Here is a 25,138-nt window from a genome sequence, read left to right as displayed (position 1 = left end):
CTTTGGTAACCACGAATCTAAAGCCTGCAATGGCAATAAGTACATATCTTTCAATAGTCACCCTAAATGTAAATGGACTTAATGCACCAATCAAAAGACATAGAGTAATAGAATGGATAAAAAAGCAAGACCCATCTATATGCTGCTTACAAGAAACTCACCTTAAACCCAAAGATAAGCATAGACTAAAAGTCAAGGGATGGAAAAACATATTTCAGGCAAACAACAGTGAGAAGAAAGCAGGGGTTGCAGTACTAATATCAGACAAAATAGACTTCAAAACAAAGAAAGTAACAAGAGATAAAGAAGGCCACTACATAATGATAAAGGGCTTAGTCCAACAAGAGGATATAACCATTCTAAATATATATGCACCCAATACAGGAGCACCAGCATATGTGAAGCAAATACTAACAGAACTAAAGAGGGAAATAGACTGCAATGCATTCATTGTAGGAGACTTCAACACACCACTCACCCCAAAGGATAGATCCACCGGGCAGAAAATAAGTAAAGACACACAGGCACTGAACAACACACTAGAACAGATGGACCTAATAGACATCTATAGAACTTTACATCCAAAAGCAACAGGATATACATTCTTCTCAAGTGCACATGGAACATTCTCTAGAATAGACCACATACTAGCTCACAAAAAGAGCCTCAGTAAATTCCACAATATTGAAATTCTACCAACCAATTTTTCAGACCACAAAGGTATGAAAGTAGAAATAAATTCTACAAAGAAAACAAAAAGGCTCACAAACACATGGAGGCTTAACAACATGCTACTAAATAATCAATGGATCAATGAACAAATCAAAATAGAGATCAAGGAATATATAGAAACAAATGACAACAACAACACTAAGCCCCAACTTCTGTGGGATGCAGCGAAAGCAGTCTTAAGAGGAAAGTATATAGCAATCCAGGCACACTTGAAGAAGGAAGAACAATCCCAAATGAATAGTCTAACATCACAATTATTAAAACTGGAAAAAGAAGAACAAATGAGGCCTAAAGTCAGCAGAAGGAGGGACATAATAAAGATCAGAGAAGAAATAAACAAAATTGAGAAGAATAAAACAATAGCAAAAATCAACGAAACCAAGAGCTGGTTCTTTGAGAAAATAAACAAAATAGATAAGCCTCTAGCCCAACTTATTAAGAGAAAAAGAGAGTCAACACAAATCAACATAATCAGAAATGAGAATGGAAAAATCACGACAGACTCCACAGAAATACAAAGAATTATTAAAGACTACTATGAAAACCTATATGCCAACAAGCTGGAAAACCTAGAAGAAATGGACAACTTCCTAGAAAAATACAACCTCCCAAGACTGACCAAGGAAGAAACACAAAAGTTAAACAAACCAATTACAAGCAAAGAAATTGAAACAGTAATCAAAAAACTACCCAAGAACAAAACCCCGGGGCCGGACGGATTTACCTCGGAATTTTATCAGACACACAGAGAAGACATAATACCCATTCTCCTTAAAGTGTTCCACAAAATAGAAGAAGAGGGAATACTCCCAAACTCATTCTATGAAGCCAACATCACCCTAATACCAAAACCAGGCAAAGACCCCACCAAAAAAGAAAATTACAGACCAATATCCCTGATGAACGTAGATGCAAAAATACTCAATAAAATATTAGCAAACAGAATTCAACAGTATATCAAAAGGATCATACACCATGACCAAGTGGGGTTCATCCCAGGGATGCAAGGATGGTACAACATTCGAAAATCCATCAACATCATCCACCACATCAACAAAAAGAAAGACAAAAACCACATGATCATCTCCATAGATGCTGAAAAAGCATTTGACAAAATTCAACATCCATTCATGATAAAAACTCTCAGCAAAATGGGAATAGAGGGCAAGTACCTCAACATAATAAAGGCCATATATGATAAACCCACAGCCAGCATTATACTGAACAGCGAGAAGCTGAAAGCATTTCCACTGAGATCGGGAACCAGACAGGGATGGCCACTCTCCCCACTGTTATTTAACATAGTACTGGAGGTCCTAGCCACGGCAATCAGACAAAACAAAGAAATACAAGGAATCCAGATTGGTAAAGAAGAAGTTAAACTGTCACTATTTGCAGATGATATGATACTGTACATAAAAAACCCTAAAGACTCCACTCCAAAACTACTAGAACTGATATCGGAATACAGCAAAGTTGCAGGATACAAAATCAACACACAGAAATCTGTAGCTTTCCTATACACTAACAACGAATCAATAGAAAGAGAAATCAGGAAAACAATTCCATTCACCATTGCATCAAAAAGAATAAAATACCTAGGAATAAACCTAACCAAGGAAGTGAAAGACTTATACTCTGAAAACTACAAGTCACTCTTAAGAGAAATTAAAGGGGACACTAATAAATGGAAACTCATCCCATGCTCATGGCTAGGAAGAATTAATATCGTCAAAATGGCCATCCTGCCAAAAGCAATATACAAATTTGATGCAATCCCTCTCAAATTACCAGCAACATTCTTCAATGAATTGGAACAAATAATTCAAAAATTCATATGGAAACACCAAAGACCCCGAATAGCCAAAGCAATCCTGAAAAAGAAGAATAAAGTAGGGGGGATCTCACTCCCCAACTTCAAGCTCTACTACAAAGCCATAGTAATCAAGACAATTTGGTACTGGCACAAGAACAGAGCCACAGACCAGTGGAACAGATTAGAGACCCCAGAAATTAACCCAAACATATATGGTCAATTAATATTTGATAAAGGAGCCATGGACATACAATGGCAAAATGACAGTCTCTTCAACAGATGGTGCTGGCAAAACTGGACAGCTACATGTAGGAGAATGAAACTGGACCATTGTCTAACCCCATATACAAAGGTAAACTCAAAATGGATCAAAGACCTGAATGTAAGTCACGAAACCATTAAACTCTTGGAAAAAAACATAGGCAAAAACCTCTTAGACATAAACATGAGTGATCTCTTCTTGAACATATCTCCCCGGGCAAGGAAAACAACAGCAAAAATGAGCAAGTGGGACTACATTAAGCTGAAAAGCTTCTGTACAGCGAAAGACACCATCAATAGAACAAAAAGGAACCCTACAGTATGGGAGAATATATTTGAAAATGACAGATCTGATAAAGGCTTGACGTCCAGAATATATAAAGAGCTCACACGCCTCAACAAACAAAAAACAAATAACCCAATTAAAAAATGGGCAGAGGAACTGAACAGACAGTTCTCCAAAAAAGAAATACAGATGGCCAAGAGACACATGAAAAGATGCTCCACATCGCTAATTATCAGAGAAATGCAAATTAAAACTACAATGAGGTATCACCTCACACCAGTAAGGATAGCTGCCATCCAAAAGACAAACAACAACAAATGTTGGCGAGGCTGTGGAGAAAGGGGAACCCTCCTACACTGCTGGTGGGAATGTAAATTAGTTCAACCATTGTGGAAAGCAGTATGGAGGTGCATCAAAATGCTCAAAACAGACCTACCATTTGACCCAGGAATTCCACTCCTAGGAATTTACCCTAAGAACGCAGCAATCAAGTTTGAGAAAGACAGATGCACTCCTATGTTTATCGCAGCACTATTTACAATAGCCAAGAATTGGAAGCAACCTAAATGTCCATCTGTAGATGAATGGATAAAGAAGATGTGGTACATATACACAATGGAATACTACTCAGCCATAAGAAGTGGAAAAATCCAACCATTTGCAGCAACATGGATGGAGCTGGAGAGTATTATGCTCAGTGAAATAAGCCAAGCGGAGAAAGAGAAATACCAAATGATTTCACTCATCTGAGGAGTATAGGAACAAAGGAAAAACTGAAGGAACAAAACAGCAGCAGAATTACAGAACCCAAAAATGGACTAACAGGTACCAAAGGGAAAGGAACTGGGGAGGATGGGTGGGCAGGGAGGGATAAGGGGGGGGAAGAAGAAGGGGGGTATTAAGATTAGCATGCATGGGGGGGAGGGAGAAAGGGGAGGGTGGGCTGCACAACACAGAGAGGACAAGTAGTGACTCTACAACATTTTGCTAAGCTGATGGACAGTAACCGTAATGTGGTTGTTAGGGGGGACCTGATATAGGGGAGAGCATAGTAAACATAGTATTCTTCAGGTAAGTGTAGATTAAAAATTAAAAAAAAAAAAAAAAGAAAGAAAGAAAGAAAAGGGGGATTACTCCTTAACAGGATAAAACTATTGGTAAATCAAAGATCAACGCATGCTTTAAATATCCTTAATGTTGATCACTTAAAGGGTGTCAGATGATCAGCTATGGAGGTACTCTTTTCTGATAATATTCCTTTCTCTTAATTAAAAAAAAAAAAAAAAAAGCAGTTACTGTGTGCTGACCTCCAATGAGTTCTGCACAGTGGTATAGAGGGCATGTCAAAGTGTGGGCAAAGGGTCTGTTTGTTTCTACGCAGAAGATCAAGGCCTAGCTTGGATACCCAGAAAATGAACTAAGATACGATATGAGGAGGAGCTTCCGGCATCAGCACTCTCTGGAGGACTCGTGCCGGGGGATGATCATCAAAAAGCCTCCACAGGGATCCGGACGATGCTGCGGTTGTGGCTGCATCCAGCCCACCATCTCCTGGACTTGCCATGAGAAGGAGGAGGGAGATGTCTAGGCTGGCATGTGCATACAGTGAGACAACGAATTTGACCGGATCTGTCTGTTGGAACTCAACCAGGAGTTGGGAGGGGTGCAAGTTGTAGCACCCCAAAATCTCATGACTATAGACTATCTATGGTTAAAAAAACATATGGGATGTGAACAGATCCCAGAAATGGGCTGCTTTAATTTGTCTGATGGTTCAAGTACAGTTGGAAAATATCCATCATATCATAGATAAATTTTCACAAATGCCTAGGGTGCCTAAATGGTTTTCTTGGCTTCACTGGAGATGGCTGGTAATTATAGATTTGCTTTGTTTATGTCACCGTATTCCTATTATGTCAATATGTGTGTGCAAATTAGTTAGTAGTTTAAAACCTATACATACTTAAGGTACTATACAAGAAGATATGTCAAAGAAATAATCAATCCTCCCAAGTTTCCTTCATATGCTACATCTATAGCTTTTCTTCTTCCTTCCTAATTACAAACTTTAAATAGAATTCGTGCCTCATATCGAATTTACCGAGTATCATAATTCCTCCAGGTGGTAAAGATACCTCGAGACAAGTGCTGGGCATAGAAGCCACAGGGCATAAATCTGCAAAGAAGTAAAAAGCTAACCTTTGCAAACAATATGGCTTCTCTCTCACTTACCAACTTTACATTTCCCTGTATGGCCCCGGAAGATGACTGGTTAGCCAGAGACGGGTAAGATTCCTCAAGGGAGGAACAACCTAAGACAGGCACAGTCGCAGGGGGGCCATCAGGTGAGAATTTGGGGATCAACAGAGGTGAGGCTCAGAACCTCACCCCCCCTGTTTTGAGAGAAATCTTCTGCATCCGTGGATGTTTTGCTGCCCTTGTCTAGCCTGGATTAATACTTAGTCCATAGGCACACACCTGATCATCTGATCATCTACATTTGCCTTCTTACAGCACTAAACTATGTTTTCTACCTTTATCTTGCATCTACCTACCACTTCAGCATTTTATTAAAAATAAAAATAATAATAATAATAGGAGAAATGTGGGATCAACATATAAATCAAGTACAAAAATCAAATGAATATTCATATTTGACCTGATGGTTTATAGGTCATATTTCATGATCAAAACCGAAAGTTTCTGTGATGACTGCCCTTGTACTGTTCACCATGTAAGAATTTATTCACTCTGTAAGAATTCGTTCACCATGTAAGAACTTGTTCGTTATGCTTCAGAAGATTGGAGACTGACGAGAATTAGGCTTGAGATGGATTAATGATTGTACATTGAGCATTGACCCCCCTATACTGAATTTTATTGTTGTTAACAACCATTTGATCAATAAATATGAGAGATGACCTCTCAAAAAAAAAAAAAAAAAAAAAAAAAAAAAAAAAAAAGATGTTCTTGCTTTGTCCACCCAAATTCTGTCTTTTTTACCAGAGGTCTGTTTCTCAGTTATTTATTTCATTTAAATAGGGCAGGTGGGAAGCTATGGAGGGAAATCATCAGAGCAAGTAGTAGTGATGTATCTGTGTGCAGGGCGGAGAGGGAGTTGAGTGGGAGAGGTGCTCACACTGTGGACGAGCACTGCCCCTGGCCCTTTGCCTGCGTACACATCATACACAGACCGGGAGGCACAAGGCTTTATTCCCTGGTTCTGGCTTGAGGAAATTTTGTCAGGATGGTAGTAACATCTGAGGCAGTGGTTCTCAAAATGTGGTCCAGTGATCCCGGGGGTCCCCAAGACTTTTTCAGAGTCTGTGAAGTGAAAATTAATTTCATAATAATAACTAAAGTACTGCCTGCTTTTTCACTCTCTCTCATGAGTGAATGATGGAGTTTTCCAGAGACTGCATGGCATGTGATGATGTCATTGCTCTGACGGCTAATAGAATATGTGCCTGAAGTTTGCCAGTTTTAATTTCTAATATTGGTAGACATAACCCACACAGACAAAAGCTCTGAGTGTCTCAATACTTTTTAAGAGTGCAAAGGATTCTGGAGACCAAAAAACCTGGAGACTTGGTGATGTAAGGAAAGGCAGAAATGTGGATTTGGTTTTCCTTTCTGGATTGTAGTACCAGTACACAGCAGAAGAGTACCAGGCCATCCAGAGTGCTCTGAGGCAGAGGCTGGGCCCGGAATACATAAGTAGCCGCATGGCTGGAGGAGGCCAGAAGGTAGGAGAGTTTATGCCTGAAAGGTGGAGGCTGGCTACTCGGATGACCTTGCCAGCTTCTTCTCTGGGTCCTTGCGGAGTCACAGGGCCTTTTGTTCACTGTTCCTGGATGTTTGCTAGTGTCTGTGGGAGGGGAAGGGGTCCCTCTTTCATTGCCATCTGAGTGACCCAAGCATTGTCTTGAGACTTCCATGCCAGCCATCTTAGGAATTCTGCACTTTCTTTTCAAAACGTTTCTTTTGACATTTGCTTCTGATTTTAAGGTCTGAGTATGCTTTTAGTTTTCTATAACATGTCAACCTGAGATTTGTACTTTTTTGGAAACTGAGTTTTGGAAACTGAGGTGAATGGCTATTCTCCCCGCAGACAGAATATTAGTTCTAACTGGCTCCTTCTGGAAGATCTTTGACATAAGTTCACTGAGAATTTCTCTGGAATATTTAAGGGGAGTTTTGACAAAAAAGGTGGTAAGGAATGAATTAAGTAAATTTAAGTGTGATAAGGAGTTTTAACAAGACTTTTTTTTTTCTTTACTTATATTTCCAGGTGTGTTACATTGAGGGTCACAGGGTAATTAATCTGGCCAATGAGATGTTTGGTTACAATGGCTGGGCACACTCTGTCACACAGCAGAATGTGGGTGAGTATGTTTCCTGGCAGTGGTGACATCTTCCTTTCCCTACTTTGTCTAATTTCTGATATGAGGCTGCAGGGCAGGTACACTTGGCTGCCAGAAGGAGAAAGATGGGTGAGGCATAGGCATTGGCATCCTCTTCACCTGGTTTTCTTTCCCACTCCTAGATTTTGTTGACTTAAACAATGGCAAGTTCTACGTGGGAGTCTGTGCATTTGTGAGAGTCCAGTTAAAGGTGAGGGTGTAAGAGGTCTGCTGCCTCCAAGGCTTGGGCGGGAGGTGAGAGAGCGTGGGCAGGTGGGGACGTCTGTTGCCTGTGCCCAGCCATGTTGGGGCGCTGGCCTCATTCCCTTAGGATGGTGGTGCTCAGACATTCTAGGCGTGTGTCCCCAGAAGAAGTTTGAAAAACTTTCTCTCACACATTTTTAAGTTAACACCTAAAAGCTTCCCACATAAATATAAATACAGGTATCCCTCACATTCCAGAAGTTTGCCTCATGCCATTTGCTTTACAAAAGGCTCACATTAGTACCTGTTTTTGCTAATGGGAAAGAAATCTGATGAGGATTTTCCCTTCTACAAAAGCAAAAAGCGAAAATAGCATTCACCATTTGTTGTCAGCAGCCATCATGAAGACAGTGGGCACGCCAGGCAGGAAGAGGCCCCCAGCACCTCAGCATTGGGCACCCAGAGCTTTGAACTGCGTCTGTGAACATCTGCGCTCTTATCCCGATTTAGTTGGTGCCTCTCTTAGCAAGGTGTGTCTCAAGGGATCAGAAAAGCCAGAGAGGTTATTTTTTAGATTTGGAAACACTCGAAAATACCTCTGTATAAATGAATGGTAACCACGTCTTTGCTTTACACTGTTAAGGTTTATGAAAGGTTTGTAGGAAAGCTCCACTTGGGGATGGATAGTGGGGAAGGCATGCAGTGGCAAAGGTGTGTTTTCTGGCATATTGTACAATTTGACATTCTAAAGGAAGTTTGTTACCTCTTTTTAAAAGTACCAATGGTTTCTAAATAAAGAGGATTAAATATTGTCATTCATTTAAAAAATACCTGAGCAAGCTCTTTGGTTTGAGCAAGCTATTCTTAAATCACCAGAAATTTTACATGGTTTCTTCTGGATCTCATATTTCCATTCCGTTTACTCTTTGGCTCTTATCCTAACATATGTTTATGATCGAAATCTTTTATTAATAACCTTATCTATCTCTGCCTCTTTGTGTGTGTGTATAAAAATAAACTTTTTTGATAAATTTCCAGTGATCTTAAGGCTCTAAATATTAAAAAATTTCTTTTGAGTTACTATTACAGATATTAACAAACAGTTGACAACATAACTACATCAAGATTTTTATACTTAATAGAAATAAAATTTATGGAAAAGGAATTCCTTTTTTGAAAGTGCATTTTTTAATGAGGTGGATAAAACCGTTTTTTTCTTTCAGCCAGTTTATATGCCCATAACTTAATATTACTTAGTCTTAGATAGAACATCCAGCATTAAGTCTATGCTGACTTATTTTTGTAAATAGTACTGAAAAGCCTTATTTACGTAGATAAATAGGAATGGAGCCAGTTTTGTTGTAGTGCCCTTCATTTCTTTGAATGCTTTCTGAGTTATATTCCAAAAATCACAGAGTGCTATCATCAAACATTATATTCAGTTCTCTACCAGCTAACAACTTGATCAGGTCCACCTTCACTTTTGGCAAAAGCCAAGAAACAGATACCACCTGACTTGCAAAAGGATTTGCTCTCCAGTCATTAGAGTTTTTTAAATACAGTATTTCAAGTGTTCCTTTTGTTTGGTGTCCCAAAGGTTTTTATATCTTGGGGTGATGCATCTTAGTAAGATTTGGAGTGGGATAGATATATGCCTTTTTGTGTAGAAGAGAAGTGGGAAGACAGTTGTCTCGAGGCACATTTCCAGGCAGATCGGGTTTAGCAAATAGTCCTGGCCGTTGATGCTTTTAGAGCTGCATGCCCGCTGGCTCTGTCGCATGGCCCTGGGCTGGATGTGCCCAGTTTGAACATGGCTGCTTGAGGGGAAGGAAGGCTGTGCAGCTTTTCATGTGAGACCTTGACCTCCTCCTCCACCAGGATGGTTCCTACCATGAAGATGTGGGCTATGGTGTGAGTGAGGGCCTCAGGTCAAAAGCCTTGTCTTTGGAGAAGGCCAGGAAGGAGGCAGTGACAGATGGGCTGAAGCGAGCACTGAGGTAAGCACATGGTTTGGAGTCTGACCTGCTTCATTTCAGCTCTTGTTTCAGAGCTGTTTGGTTTTGTTTTTTTTGAAAAGGTAGCATGTTCACATGGTTCAAAATCAAAATAACATGTCTCACTTCTGCCCGTGTCCCTGGCTGCCCTGCTTCCTTTGTCTCTTGTATTTTCCCAGTGCTCCTTTAGGTTTAGGCCTGCCCTTGTGGGGAACAAGTGGTAGGATTCTAGTCTGTTTTGTAATTGATTTCGCATACCCAACCTCTGCTCATTAATGTATCGTGGAGATCTGTCAACCTGAGCACATAGATAGCATCCTCATTCTCTTTAATACAACCAAACAGTTCTTTATTAGGGGTGTGCAGCAGAGTTAATTTAGGTACATAGAGCAAGGTTTTTAACCTTTAACCAAAGGGCATAGATGCCTGTGAGAATTGAAGTGAATTGAATCATCAGAAAAATACATGTATGAACATGCACCAAAAACTTGCAATCCCATAGCCTTTGGGGAGCCTTCATAGCTCAACTAAAGAACACGAGTCCTGGAGGATTGTGTCAGCCCACCATTACTTGGCAACTGGAGCACTCTTTAGAAAAAAATCCCTGCTCTGAATTTGAGTCCCACGTCCAGGAGGTGGCTAATGGGGCTTTGCGAATGGGTTCCTGGTCTTTCCATACTCACTTCCTCTCCTGGAGGGCAGGGGTTTTGTCTGCTATGGCCACTGCTGTATTCTCAGAACCTAACATGGTGCGGGAACATGGTGATGCTCAGTGAATATTTTGGAATGTATATGAGGGTCCATTTCTTCTGTCGCAGTTGAGAAGCAGCTTCACAAAGGTAACTGTTCTCTGATGCTCACATGTAACAATTCTTAACCTTGTCTCCCCTCCTCCTTTTTTTCTTAACCTTAGAAGTTTTGGGAATGCACTGGGAAATTGTATTCTGGACAAAGACTACCTGAGGTCACTGAGTAAGCTGCCACACCAGGTATGTTAGGAATGGCTGAACGGAGTGCAGTGCAGTGAAGCTGTAGTCCACTTGTGTCATGGGTTGAGTACTTGGGGATGGAGAGAGAAGGGAAGATACAGCAACTTAGAGGGTCTGCAACGTGTATTTGGCTTCTCTGAATATTACAGCCAGCAGAAACCAGCCAACTTACTTTATAGATGAAATTGAAACCTAGAGAATCTGTGCTGTCTCTCTGTAGAGAGAGCTGTGGTTGGGAATGGTCTGTGGAACCTCAAGAGGAGCACATGGCTCTTGGTAGCACCTCTGTCCTTTCTTAGAAATACTCAGAACCTCATTTGTTCAGCCCGCTTTTCCATATTAGCCCTGGTGTCTTTAAGGCTCCCTTCTGCCAGTGCCTCTCGCATGACTGAGCAGTTTGCCTTTGGGAAATGCAATCTGCAGTTCAACACCCCTGGGGTTGCACTCGACCTGTGCTGGGGTGGACATAGAATGTCCTGTTGCCTGGTGGAGTGGGGCTGCTCTCTGTGGCGTTCCCGGGGAAGATGCCCTGTCTTGTACTTGAGGGATGCTTTTGGTGGAGCCTCTGATAGAGGTGTGTGTCAGTTGGCATCTGTCAAATCTCCATTTCTTCCCTTTTTAAAAATTCTTTTTATACATTATTGGATTAGGTTGCTAATGTCTTGTTAAGGATTTTTTACATCTATGTTCATGAGAGATGTTAGTTGTAGTTTTCCTTTTTTATTGTGATAAAAAATCCAAATTTGCTATTTTAGCCATTTTCAAGTGCACAGCTCACTAATGAATAGCTCTCTAGAATTTTTTTTATCTTCTGGTGTTGAAACTATATACCTGTAAAACAACTCCACCTTTCCCCTTTCTCCCAGCCCTTGGTAACTATCATTCTACTTTTTGTTTCTATGAATTTGACTACTTGAGATACCTCATGTAAGTGGGACCACGCACTTTTTGTCTTTTTGTGACTGGCTTATTGCACTTAGCATAATGTCCTCAAGGTTCATGTATTGTTTAGTATGTGTCAGAATTTCCTTCCCTTTTAAGGCTGAGTCATCTGTTGTGTGTATATATCACATTTTCTTTATCTCTTCATTCGCTGAAGGACATTTGGGTTGCTTCTCTCCCTTGGCTGTTCCGAATAGTGCCGCTGTGAACCTGGGCGCACAAATACCCCTTTAAAACCCTGCCTGCAGATCTTCCGGATGTATGTCAGGAGTGGGATTGCTCAGCATACAGTAGTTCTATTTCTTACTTTTTGAGGAACGTTCATACTGTTTTCTATAATGACTGCACCAGTTCAGCCAACAAACAGGGCACAAGGGTTCCAATTTCTCCACATCCTTGCCACCATTTTTTATTTTCTATTTTTTTGATAGTAGCCATCCTGATGGTTGTGACACCTTATTGTGGTTTTGATTTACATTTCTCTGCTGATTAATGATCTAGGTAGTCTTTTCTTGGCCATCTGTATATCATCTTTGGATAAATGTCTATTCAAGTCACTTGCTTTTTAAATTGGGCTATTTGATTTTTTTGTTCAGCATGTAGGAGGTCTTCATGTATTTCTGTTTTTAAGTTTGTTGTCACCTCTATCCATTTATCTTGGCTGTTTGCATTCCCATGATAATTAGTGATGTCAAGCACCTTTTTATGTACCAGATAACTGTTTGTATGACTTCTTTGGAACAATATGCATTCAGTTCTTATGTCCATTTTTAAATCAGATTGATTGTTTTTTTGCTATTGAATCATATCAGTTCTTTATATATTTTAGATATTAACCTGTATTAGTTTTATCATTTGCAAATATTTTCTCCCATTTGGTATGTTGCCTTTTTGTTGTGTTGATGGTGTCCTTCACTGTGCAGAACTTTTTGGTTTGATGTTGTCCCAATATTAATTTGAGCAGGAAATATCTTTCCATTTTATTTGTATCTTCTTAAATTTCTTTTATCAGTGTCTTAAAATTTTCAGAGTAAAGGTTGTTCACCTTCCTCGTTAAATTTATTCTTGGGTATTTTTTTCTTTTTGATGCAATTGCAAATAGGATAGTCTTAATTTCTCTTTCTGATAGTTTGTTTTTAGAGTATTGTCTTTGACTTTTGACAGTTTGTAATGTATCTTGGTGTGAGCTTCTTTGGATTTATCCTAAATGTGTTTTTTTGTATGGCTTCTTGAATTTTATGTCTACTTACCTCAGATTTTGGAATTTTTTAGCCATTATTTCTGCAAATAATATCTGCCCCATTCTCTTTTCCTGACACTCTTTTAATAAGTAGTATAAGTGTTCTGTAAATCCCTTAAGGTCTTTATTTTTGTTCAGTCTTTCTTCTTTTTGCTTCTTTGACTAGATGCTCAAATGACCTGTTTTCAATTTGGCTGATTCTTTCTTCTGCCTGATGAAGTCTTCAGTAGAAGCCCTCTAATCAGCTTTTCAGCTCTTGTATTTTTGAGCTCCAGAATTTGTTTTTTTATAGTTTGTTTTTGTTGATCTTCTCATTTGGTGATGCATCATTTTCATGATTTCATTTAACTATCTATTTGTCTTCTTTTTTAGCACACTGAGATCTTTACTACAGTTATTTTAAATTCTTTGTCAGGCAGCTCATAGATCTGCATTTCTTTAGGGTCGATTTTTGTTTTATTTTGTTCCTTTGCTTGGGCCATGTTTCAGGTTTCCCTTATATGTCTTGTGATCTTCTGCTGAGATTTGGGCATTCAAAAAACAACCATCCCTCCCAGTCTCTAAGTACTGGCTTTGTGCAGGGGAAGACTTTTACCTGTCAGCCCAACTGGAGGGTTCTAGGACCTCTCAACATTTTTATGATCTTCTTTGCTTCCTGGCATCTGACTGCAGAACTGTTTCTCTAATGTGCTTTGGTGCTCATCTCTGTGTTTAGTGGCTTTCAAGCTCTGCTGCCCATCATCTCAGTGTTCTGAGTCAGGTGAGACAGAAACTAATGACTTGGGCAGGCCCGATGAGCCAGAACGTTGGACTCACAGTCCACTCTTGTGCTTCCCTCCTGCAGAAGCAGCTTCAGTATGGGAAGGTTCTTCTCGGTTGCGTTGCTCTGTGCCAAGTAGGGGCAGCCACATGGTTTTTCTTGGTTTTATGTTGGCCTGAGAACTGTAGCTTCTCAACTGGTCATTAGAGTTCTTACAAAGTATTCTACTCTGTATATTGTTGTTCACTTGGTGTCTGTAGGGAAAGGAGAGCCTGGAGTTTCTTAGTCTACTCTTCTGCTGACATCACACTCCATTTCTTTTTTTACTTTAAATTAATTTTTAAAATGAAGTACAATATATACACAGGAAACTGCATAAATGATAATGGCATAGCCTCATGAATATTTAGAAGTGAATTTATTTAAATAAATTTATTTACAAGTAGATATGTTTAACAGCTATTGACTCCTAGGTAGGAAATATAACATTACCAGCACTCCTGAACCCCATTTTGCCCCATCCATACACTACCTTGATTTCCCCTTTTCAAAAGTAATTACTGTCCTGACTTCTCTATTCTGATTGCCAGCCTCAGAGATATTTTTTCCTGTTTTAGACTTTATATAAGTGGAAATATAGTTATGCTTTATAAAAAAATCATTGAGGTAAGGGGGAAATTGGATTAAAGATGGCAGCATGACAGGTGAGACAGAGACCTCCTCCTAAAACCACATAAAATAAAAAATATAATTAATACAACTAATCCTGAAAGAGCAATAGGAAAGTAGGCTGCACCAGACTGCATGCACCTGGAGGAAAGAACAGACCTCATGAAACAGGGTAACGTACCAAAGCTGTGAGCCAGCAGGGCCCAAGCCCTTCCCCCACCCCAGCTCACCAGCGGGAGGAAGAGAAACAGAGCGGGGAGGGAGTGGAGGCCTGGGACGCTCTGGTAACACAAACCTACATTGCATGGTGCTCTGGTGATTAGTGGGGATGAAAAGCTAAGACAGGCAGAATACCTGGAGAGATGGAGATTCCAGCTGCTTGTGGAAAACAGGGACCCATATCTGGCTGAGCAGGGCGGGCAGTCTGAGAGACTTCCTAACAACGAGAGGGCTGCTAAAGGGGCAAGGATTGCACAGAGCTTACTGCTCAGGAGAAAGGACAGGGAGACAAAATTGTCTGGGTGCACTCTGCCCAGCAGGTTAAACAATCTTAAGGCACTCCATCCCCCTGACTGGCTATGCACCTCCAAGGCCCCACACTGTGATATGCAACTTGCTGCGCCTTCCTCCCGGCTAGTCTCTGCACCTAGCTCGCAAACTGGCAACCCCTGCCTTGGCATCAGGCAAGCCAGAGGGAAGCCCCGTCTATGGCAGCTACAAACACAAAGCATAGAGGCTTATACCTGTGTGTTCACCCACTGGTTCTGGCAGTGGAGACAGGCATAGCAGGCGGGAAGCAGGAAACATGACTTCCCTCCCTGCAAGGACCAACATCGCTCCCCTGTGACCCGTGACATTGCTCCTGGGGCTGAGCAGCCCCAGAGAGTAGAGCTTCTGGGCACTAGAGGATATCACAGACAAATATGAAATGTCAAAGGAACCTGGTTCAAAGCAAAATCTCAACACCAGAGAAAGGCACAAGTGAGACTGAATTAATAAATATTCCTGAAAGAGTTTTCAAAATAAAAACCATAAACATGCTCATGGAGGTACAGAAAAATATTCAAGAACTCAGGAGTGAATTTAGGACAGAGATCCAATCATTGAAGAGCACAATGGAGGGTATTAAAAGCAGATTAGATACAGTGGAGGAGATGATAAATGAAACAGAAACTAGGGATGAAGAATACAAAGACGCTGAGGCAGAGAGAGAAAAAAGGATCTCTAGGAATGAAAGAATATTGAGAGAACTGTGTGACCAATCCAAACGGAACAATACTCATAGTGGTTCCAGAAGAAGAAGAAGAGAGAAAAAGGGATAGAAAGTATCTTTGAAGAAGTAATTGCTGAAAATTTACCAATCTGGGGAAGGAGACAGTCTCTCAGGCTATGGAGGTACACAGATATCCCAACAGAAGGGACCCAAGGAGGACAACACCAAGACATATAAAAATTAAAATGGCAAAGATGAAGGATAAGGACAGACTATTAAAAGCAGCTGGAGAGAGAAATAAGATTATATACAAAGGAAAACCCATCAGGCTATCATCAGACTTCTCAGCAGAAACCTTACAGGCCAGAAAGGAGTGGCATGATGTACTTAATGCAATGAAGCAGAAGGGCCTCGAACCAAGAATACTTTATCCAGCAAATTATCATTTAAATTTGAAGGAGGAATTAAACAATTTTCAGATAAACAAAAGTTGAGAGAATTTAGCTCCCACAAACCATCTCTACAGTGTATTTTGGAGCGACTGCTATAAATGAAAGTGTTTCTAAGGTTAAATAGCTGTCACCAGAGATAATAAAAAGGAATAGACAAGGAGTACAGAATATGATACCTAGTATATAAAGAATGGAGGAAGAAAAAAAGGAGGGGATAAAAAGAGAACCTTTATATTGTGTTTGCAATAGCATACTGAGTTAAAGTAGACTCTTAGATAGTAAGGATGTTACCCTTGAACCTTTGGTAACCACGAATCTAAAGCCTGAACGGCAGTAAGTACATACCTGTCGGTAATACCCCTAAATGTAAATGGTCTGAATGCACTAATCAAAAGACATAGAGTCATTGAATGGATAAAAAAAAAGACCCAAATATATGCTGCTTAGAAGAGACTCACTTCAAACCCAAAGACATAACACAGACTAAATGTGAAGGGAAGGAAAAAGATATTTCATGCAACTAATAGGGAGAAAAAAGCCAGGTGTTGCAGTAGTAGTATCAGTCAAAATAGACTTTAAAACAAAGTCACAAGAGACAAAGATGGACATTACATAATGATAAATGGGTCAATCCAACAAGAAGATATAACCATTATAAATATATATGCACCCAACACAGGAGCACCAACATATGTGAAACAAATACTAACAGAATTAAAAGGGGAAAAAGAATGCAGTGCATTCATTTTAGGAGACTTCAACACTCCACTCACTCCAAAGGACAGATCAACCAGACAGAAAATAAGTAATGAGACAGAGGCATTGGACAACACATTAGAACAGATGGACCTAACAGACATCTACAGAACACTCCACTCAAAAGCAGCAGGATGCACATTCTTCTCAAGTGCACGTGGAACATTTTCAAGACTAGATCATATACTAGGCCACAAAAAGAGCCTCAGTAAATTTTAAAAAATTGAAATTGTACAAACCAGCTTCTCAGACCACAAAGGTATGAAACTAGAAATAGATTATGCAAAGAAAATGAAAAAGCCTACAAACATATGGTGGCTTAACAACATGCTCCTAAATAACCAATGGATCAATGAATGACCAAATAAAAACAGATCAAGCAATATATGGAGAAAAATAATAATTCAACACTGCAAAATCTGTGGGACGCAACAAAGGCAGTGCTAAGAGGGAAGTATATTGCAATACAGTCCTACCTTAGGAAAGAAGAACAGTCAGATATGAACAGCCTAAACTCACAATTAATGAAACTAGAAAAAGAAGAATAAATGAGGCCCAAAGTCAGTAGAAGGAGGGATATAATAAAGATGAGAGCAAAACTAAATAAAACCAAGAAGAATAAAACAATAGAAAAAAATCAGTGAAAGCAAGAGCTTGTTCATCAAGAAAATAAACAAAAACCCCTGGGCAGACTTATCAAGAAAAAAAGAGAGTCTACACACACAAACAGAATCAGAAATGAGAAAGGAAGTCTAAATCCCATACACAAAAGTAAAGTCAAAATAAATCAAAGACCTGAATGTAGGTCATGAAACAATAAAACTCTTAGAAAAAAACATAGGCAAAAATCTCTTGGACATGAACATAAGCAACTTCTTCATGAGCATATCTCCCCAGGCAAGGGAAACAAAAGTAAAAATGAACAAGAGGGACTATATCAAACTAAAAAGCTTCTGTACAGCAAAGGACACCATCGACAAATAGACACCATAGAACAAAAAGGCATCCTACAGTATGGGAGAATATATTCATAAATGACCTATCTGATAAGGGGTTGACATCCAAAATATATAAAGAGCTCATGCACCTCAACAAACAAAAAGCAAATAACCCAATTAAAAAATGGGCAGAGGATCTGAACACACACTTCTCCAAAGAAGAAATTCAGATGGCCAACAGGCACATGAAAAGATGCTGCACATCGCTTGTCATCAGAGAAATGCAAATTAAAACCACAATGAGATATCACCTCACACCAGTAAGGATCACCACCATCCAAAAGACAAACAACAACAAATGTTGGTGAGGTTGTGGAAAAATGGGAACCCTCCTTCACTGCTGGTGGGAATGTAAATTAGTTCAACCACTGTGGAAAGCAGTATGGAGGTTCCTCAAAAATCCCAAAAAAGAAATACCATTTGACCCAGGAATTCCACTCCTAGGAATTTACCCTAAGAATGCAGGATCCCAGTTTGAAAAAGACATATGCACCCCTATGTTTATCGCAGCACTATTTCCAATAGCCAAGAAATGGAAGTAACCTAAGTGTCCATCAGTAGATGAATGGATAAAGATGATGTGGTACATACACACAATGGAATATTACTCAGCCATAATAAGAAAACAAATCCTACCATTTGCAAAAACATGGATGGAGGTAGAGGGTATTATGCTCAGTGAAATAAGCCAGGCAGAGAAAGACAAGTATCAAATGATTTCACTCAATCTGTGGAGTATAAGAACAAAGAAAAAAGTGAAGGAACAAAACAGCAGCAGACTCACAGAACCCAAGAATGGACTAACAGTTACCAAAGGGAAAGGGACTTGGGAGGATGGGTGGGAAGGGAGGGATAAGGGGGATTACAATTAGCAGACATAACGTAGGGAGGTGGGGGATGGGGAAGGCAGTAAAGCACAGAGAAGACAAGTAATGATTTTATAGCATCTTACTATGCTGATGGACAGTGACTGTAATGGGGTATCTGGTGGGGACTTGATAATGGGGGGAGTCTAGAAACCATAATGTTGCTTATGTAATGCTATATTAATGACAGCAAAATAAAATATAAATAAATAAATAAATAAATAAATAAATAAATAAATAAATAAATAAAATGAGAAAGGAAAATCACTATGGCCACTACAGAAATACAAAGAATTACTAGAGAATTCCATGAAAAATTATATGCTAACAAACTGGATAACCTAGAAGAAATGGAAAACTTTCTTGAAAATTACAGCCTTCCAAGGCTGACCCAGAAAGGAACAGAAAATCTGAACAGGGCAATTACTAGCAATGTAATTGAATTGGTAATCTACCTAAGAACAAAAACCCTGGACCAGATGGCTTCACCACTGAATTTTATAAAACATTTAGTGAAGATCTAATACCATCCTCCTTAAAGTTTCCCAAAAAGTAGAAGAGGAAGGAATACTTCCAAACTCATTCTATGAGGCCATCATCACCCTAATACCAAAACCAGGCAAAGACACCACAAATAAAGAAAATTCCAGATCAATATCCCAGATGAACATAGATGCAAAAATACTCAACAAAATACTAGCAAACTGAATTAAAAAATACATCAAAAAGATCATCCATCAAGATCAAGTAGTATTTATTCCAGGGATGCAAGGATGGTACAATATTAGAAAATCCATTAATATCATCCACCACATCAACAAAAAGCGTGGCAAAAACCACATGATCATCTCCATAGATGCTGAAAAAGCAATCAACAAAATTCAACATCCATTCATGATAAAAACTCAACAAAATGGGCATAGAGGGCAAGTACCTCAAGATAATAAAGGCCATGTATTACAAACCCACAGCCAACATAATACTCAACAGCGAGAAGCTGAAAGCTTTTCCTCTAAGATCAGGAACAAGACAAGGATGCCCACTCTCCCCACTTTTATTCAACATAGTTCTGGAGGTCCTAGCCACGGCAATCAGGCAAAACAAAGAAATACAAGGCATCCAGGTTGGTAAAGAAGAAGTCAAACTGTCACTGTTTGGCAGATGACATGGTATTGTACATAACAAACCCTAAAGAATCCACTCCAAAACTACTTGATCTAATACCTGAATTCAGCAAAGTTGCAAGATTCAAAATTAATACACAGAAATCTGTTGCACTCCTACATCCTAATGATGAACTAACAGAAAGAGAAGTCAGGAAAACAATTCCATTCACAATTGCATCAAAAAGAATAAAATACCTAGGAATAAACCTAACCAGGAAGTGAAAAACCTATACATTGAAAAGTACAAGACATGAGAGAAATTAAAAGTACAACACATCCCGTGCTCATGGATCTGAATAATTAATATTATCAAAATGGCCATCCTGCCTAAAGCAATCTACATATTCAATACAATCCCTATCAAAATACCAACAGCATTCTTCAACAAACTAGAGAAAATAATTTTAAAATTCATATGGAACCACAAATGACCTTGAAAAGCCAAAGCAATCTTGAGAAGGAAGATCAAAGATGGAGGGGATTACGCTCCACAACTTCAAGCTTTCCTACAAATCCACAATAATCAAGCCAATTTGGTACTGGCACAAGAATAGACCCATAGACCAGTGGAACAGACTAGAGAGCCCAGATATATACACAAGTATATATGGTCAATTAATATACAGTAAAGGAGGCATGGAAATCAGTGGGGAAATGACAGCATCTTCAACAGCTGGTGTTGGCAAAACTGGACAGCTACATGCAAGAGAATGAAACTGGATTATTGTCTAACCCCATACACAAAAGTAAACTTGAAATGGATCAAAGACCTGAATCTAAGTCATGAAACCATAAAACTCTTAAAAGACAACATAGGAAAAATCTCCTGAATATAAATATGAGCAACTTTTTTCTGAACTTATCTCCTTGAGCAAGGGAAACAAAGGAAAAATGAACACATGGATCTACATGAAACTTAAAACCTTCTGTACAGCAAAGGCCACCATCAGCAGAACAAAAGGGCGTCCAACGGTATAGGAGAATATATTTGTAAGCAACATATCCAACAAGGGGTTAACATCCAAAATATATAAAGAACACACACCTCAACACCCAGAAAGCAAATAACCCGATTAAAAAATGGGTGGAGGATATGAACAGACAGTTCTCCAAAAAAGAAATTCAGATGGCCAACAGGCATATGAAAAGATGCTCCACATCACTAATCATCAGAGAAATGCAAATTAAACCACGATGAGATATCACCTTGCACCAGTAAGGATGGCTGGCATTGAAAAGTTTAAGAACAACAAATGTTGGTGAGGGTGCGGAGAAAGGGAACCCTCCTGCACTGCTGGTGGGAATGTAAGCTAGTTAACCATTGTGGAAAGCAATATGGAGGTTCCTCAAAAAGCTAAAAATAGAAATACCATTTGACCTGGGAATTCCACTCCTAGGAAATTGGAGAATGTAATTTCTCAGATTCAAAAAGACTTATGCACCCCTATGTTTATCGCAGCACTATTTACAATAGCCAAGAAATGGAAGCAACCTAAGTGTCCATTGGTACATGAATGGATAAAGAAGATGTGGTACATACATACAATGGAATATTATTCAGCCATAAGAACAAAACAAATCCTACCATTTGCAACAACATGGATGAAGCCAGAGGGTATTATGCTCAGTGAAATAAGCCAGGAGGAGAAAGACAAGTGCCAAATGATTTCCCTCATTTGTGGAGTGTAACAACAAAGCAAGACTGAAGGAACAAAACAGCAACAGACTCCAAGAAGGGACTAGTCGTTACCATAGGGGAGGGGTGTGGAATGGCGAGTGGGGAGGGAGGGAGAATATTGAGGAGTATTATGATTGGCACACATGGTGGGGGGGGGATCAGAGGGAGGTCAGTGTAGCACAGAGAAGGCAAATAGTGACTCTGGCAGCTTACCACATGTCGCGCGCCCCGTCCTCGCCGGCAAGAACAGCACGCAACAACAGCAGGATTCTTCTGCAGAAAGCTTTATTCTTCAGCTCTTTGTGAAACAAATGAGTTGGGCAGGACCCAGAGGGGAAGGAGAGGCTTGCTTATATAGTTCTCATGCTCTGACCTGGTTGGTGCGGCTCCATACGCTTCATTAGCATAACAATTTGGTGGGTCTCATTGGTCCTTATGCCAAGGCGCAATTAGCATGTGGTTTAGTGATGTGGGATGTTTTGTCACTAGGAAGTTCGGGGCTTTCCGGCTGCCCTGCATTGGGTGCCATTTTCTGAGCGCGGCTGCCAACATCTCCCCCTTTTTTGTCTAATAGAAGCTCAAGGCAGAACTTGCCAGCAGAGGTGGAGACAGAGGCCTGACCTCCATCACACTTTCTGATGCCCCTTTTTTGGAGAGGGGTTTCTGGGCATCTACCCCTATGCAGTCAGGCATGCCTCTCAGAGGGGTCCAAGACCTCTTGCAGTGCTTTGCCTCGCATCCTCTGGCTGGCGTTGGGACCGCTTGGTACAAAGGGCTTGGACCTTTCCTCTCGACCCTCTTGCACCATGAGCTTCGCAGAGAAGGCTGCGAGCAAGCACTGAGGTCCTCGGACCTGGTGCAATGCCACTTGGGCTCAGGGTGCAAGAGCAACCTCAGGCTAAAGCCGGGCTTCCTTCTCAAGCATGTTGAGCCATATTTGGGGAGAGGCGCCAACGTCTATCGCCATTAGGGCTTGAGCAAGGACTACTTTGTCCCGCTTATGTTGGCTGCGGAGCCTGCATAACAACCAGAGTAGGAGCATGAGACCTCCAAGCATGAACACGCCCATCCCAGCTATGCCCGCCCACTCCTTGACGTGGGAGAGAGCTTTGTGGAACCAGGAAGAGAGTCCTTCTGCTACGGAGATATCTAGACGGGTGGAGTTGATGTGGATTATTTCTCGCCGCAGTTCTTCTAGTGCCCCATCGACGTCTTGGGACCAGTTTCCTGAAAGATACTGGGACAGGTCTCGTGACAGATTAGTGAAAGCATTTAATACTTCTGTTAGTGATCCTGGCTTGTTTGTGGCTCTGTAATATGGCTGCGGCTAGGCCCGCGTTGGTGAGTGGTCCTCCTATTTCTCTACAGGCTTTCAACCAAGCGTGTATCCCTTTCTGTTTCCAGGGTGTTATCGCCTGTCTGCATTCATTGGTGCATTGTTCAAACACTAATTGCTCCACTAGGGGCATCGCTTGTTCCTGATCTCCAAATATTCTGCCTGCGGCCTCCATCATACGAGCGACAAAGTCAGAAAATGGCTCGCTCGGCCCTTGAACAATTTTTATTAAATTGCCTGACACTTCTCCTTTGTTGGTGAGGGCTTTCCATGCCTTGGCGGCGCACGTGTTTATTTGTGCGTATACCTGTAAGGGGAAGGCGGTCTGGTCGGCTACCCACTGTCCTTGGCCCGTCAGCATATCATATGACCACGCAGGCTGTCCCTCGGCTGCGTTTGCGCGTGCCTGGGCCATACTGATATCATGCCACAGTGCCTTCCATTCTATGTACTGCCCCATACTAGAAAGGCATGCCTTAGTTACATATTGCCAGTCTGCGGGTGTCATTGCTGTCTCTGTTAGTCTTTCAATCTGTGCTATGGTGTAGTTAGCACTGACTCCATAAGCCCGAACGGATTCTGCTAACTCCTTAACTTGTTTATGGCTCAGGGGCTGGTGAGAGCGTACGCCATTATCCTCAAATACAGGAAACATTTGTCTAATTGCCTGAAGAGTATCTGGGTGGCAAAAAGAGAGTGCGCCGCTCACGTAAGGTGGCGGGGCAACGGGCGTCGGGGGACACCCTGCTTTCATTTTTTCCTTGGTCCGCTTTTCGACTTTGCTGGTTCCCTTACTTCTGCACTCTGCGGTTTTATTTTCTTCCCCTTCCTCTGTGGACGTTAATTCCTCCTCAGATTCCCTACTGGAGAGTTGGAGGTCCCTCAACTCTTTCCAGGGGTATTTACTATTTTCTCCGAGGCGATCGTCACTCGCTTCTCGGGGCTCTTTCGCTTTTGCCCTAGGCGGGCTTTCTCCCTCACTTTGGGGTTTCTTTACTTTCGTTTTTGTGGCCTTTTTTCGGCCGCGAGCTCGCTCTGTCTCCCGTTCCGTTTCTGACATGCTCTCTTGGATGTCTGTCAAGGCTCTCTGACCTTCTTTTATTTACAGAGAACCATCAGCCACTAGCCTAAAAAGCGCGTCTCTCGGAACTTACCCCTCCGGGTTTTCTTCTGTCCTGCAGTTCTGAATCCTCTCCAGATGTCTGAAGGGTCCTCCCTGTGCCGGTGATGTTCTGGTTCCCGGGTTTCGGCACCACTTGTCGCGCGCCCCGTCCTCGCCGGCAAGAACAGCACGCAACAACAGCAGGATTCTTCTGCAGAAAGCTTTATTCTTCAGCTCTTTGTGAAACAAATGAGTTGGGCAGGACCCAGAGGGGAAGGAGAGGCTTGCTTATATAGTTCTCATGCTCTGACCTGGTTGGTGCGGCTCCATACGCTTCATTAGCATAACAATTTGGTGGGTCTCATTGGTCCTTATGCCAAGGCGCAATTAGCATGTGGTTTAGTGATGTGGGATGTTTTGTCACTAGGAAGTTCGGGGCTTTCCGGCTGCCCTGCATTGGGCGCCATTTTCTGAGCACGGCTGCCAACAACCACACTGATAGGCAGTGTCTGCAGTGGGGTCTGGGGGGGACATGGTAACGGGTGAATGTAGTAATCCAGTTGTTTTTTCATGTGATACTTTCATAAGAGTGTATATCAATAATACTGTAATAAAATAAATAAAAATCACTGAGGTATTAAAGTACATATAAATGTGTAGAAAAGTACACATATCATAAATGTTTGGCTTGATGATGTTTTAAAAAATTGAAATATAGTTGATGCGCAGTATTTTGGTTTCAGGTGTACCACATAGTGATTTGGTAATTACATACATTATAAAATGCTCTCTAGAAGAAGCTTAGTTACCATCATCACCATATAAAGATATTACAATGTTACTGACTGTATGCCTGTGCTGTACTTTCATCTCTGTGACTAATTTATTTTATAATTGGAAGTTTGTACCTCTTTATCCTTCACCTATTTTGCCCATCACCCCATGCCTCCCCTATAGCAACCACCAGTTTATGAGTCTATTTCTCTGTCATTTGTTCTGTTTTAGATATCACGTACAAGTGAAATCATATGGTATTTACCTTTCTCAGTCTGATTTGTTTTACTTAGCATAATACCATCAACTTGATGAATTTTAAAACCAGACACATCAACTTAAACCAGCAACTGAATCAAGACAAAACAATTGCAATAACCTCAGAATCTCAGTTGCGTTCCTTCCCCTTCTCATCACTACTAAGGAAAACCGTACTTAACAACGTAGATTAGTTTCGACTGTTTTGTAGTTTGTTATCAGTGTGAATTGTTTGCGTGTGGC

At 40.7% G+C, this 25,138-nt stretch overlaps 1 protein-coding gene across 17 annotated transcripts in view; it reads left to right on the top strand.

Annotated features, from left to right (window-relative positions):
• RAD52 (RAD52 homolog, DNA repair protein) overlaps positions 1-25,138 on the top strand; it is a 44,987-nt gene that overhangs the window by 13,725 nt on the left and 6,124 nt on the right. For 8 of the 17 annotated variants that reach the window (XM_017652045.3, XM_017652093.3, XM_017652061.3 and 5 more), the window contains 5 exons: positions 6,740-6,841; positions 7,387-7,480; positions 7,642-7,709; positions 9,581-9,699; positions 10,610-10,685. In XM_017652045.3, coding sequence (XP_017507534.3) covers positions 6,740-6,841; positions 7,387-7,480; positions 7,642-7,709; positions 9,581-9,699; positions 10,610-10,685 — 459 coding nt within the window. The remainder of the gene's footprint in view (positions 1-6,739; positions 6,842-7,386; positions 7,481-7,641; positions 7,710-9,580; positions 9,700-10,609; positions 10,686-25,138) is intronic. The other 9 variants (XM_037014961.2, XM_017652076.3, XM_017652083.3 and 6 more) reach the window with 3 other exon arrangements.

The sequence above is a fragment of the Manis javanica genome, chromosome 15 (assembly GCF_040802235.1).
Source record: "Manis javanica isolate MJ-LG chromosome 15, MJ_LKY, whole genome shotgun sequence".
Taxonomy (NCBI): Eukaryota; Metazoa; Chordata; class Mammalia; order Pholidota; family Manidae; genus Manis; species Manis javanica.
Note: the sequence above shows the minus strand (reverse complement) of the source record. Positions and strands in the feature narration are given on the sequence as shown.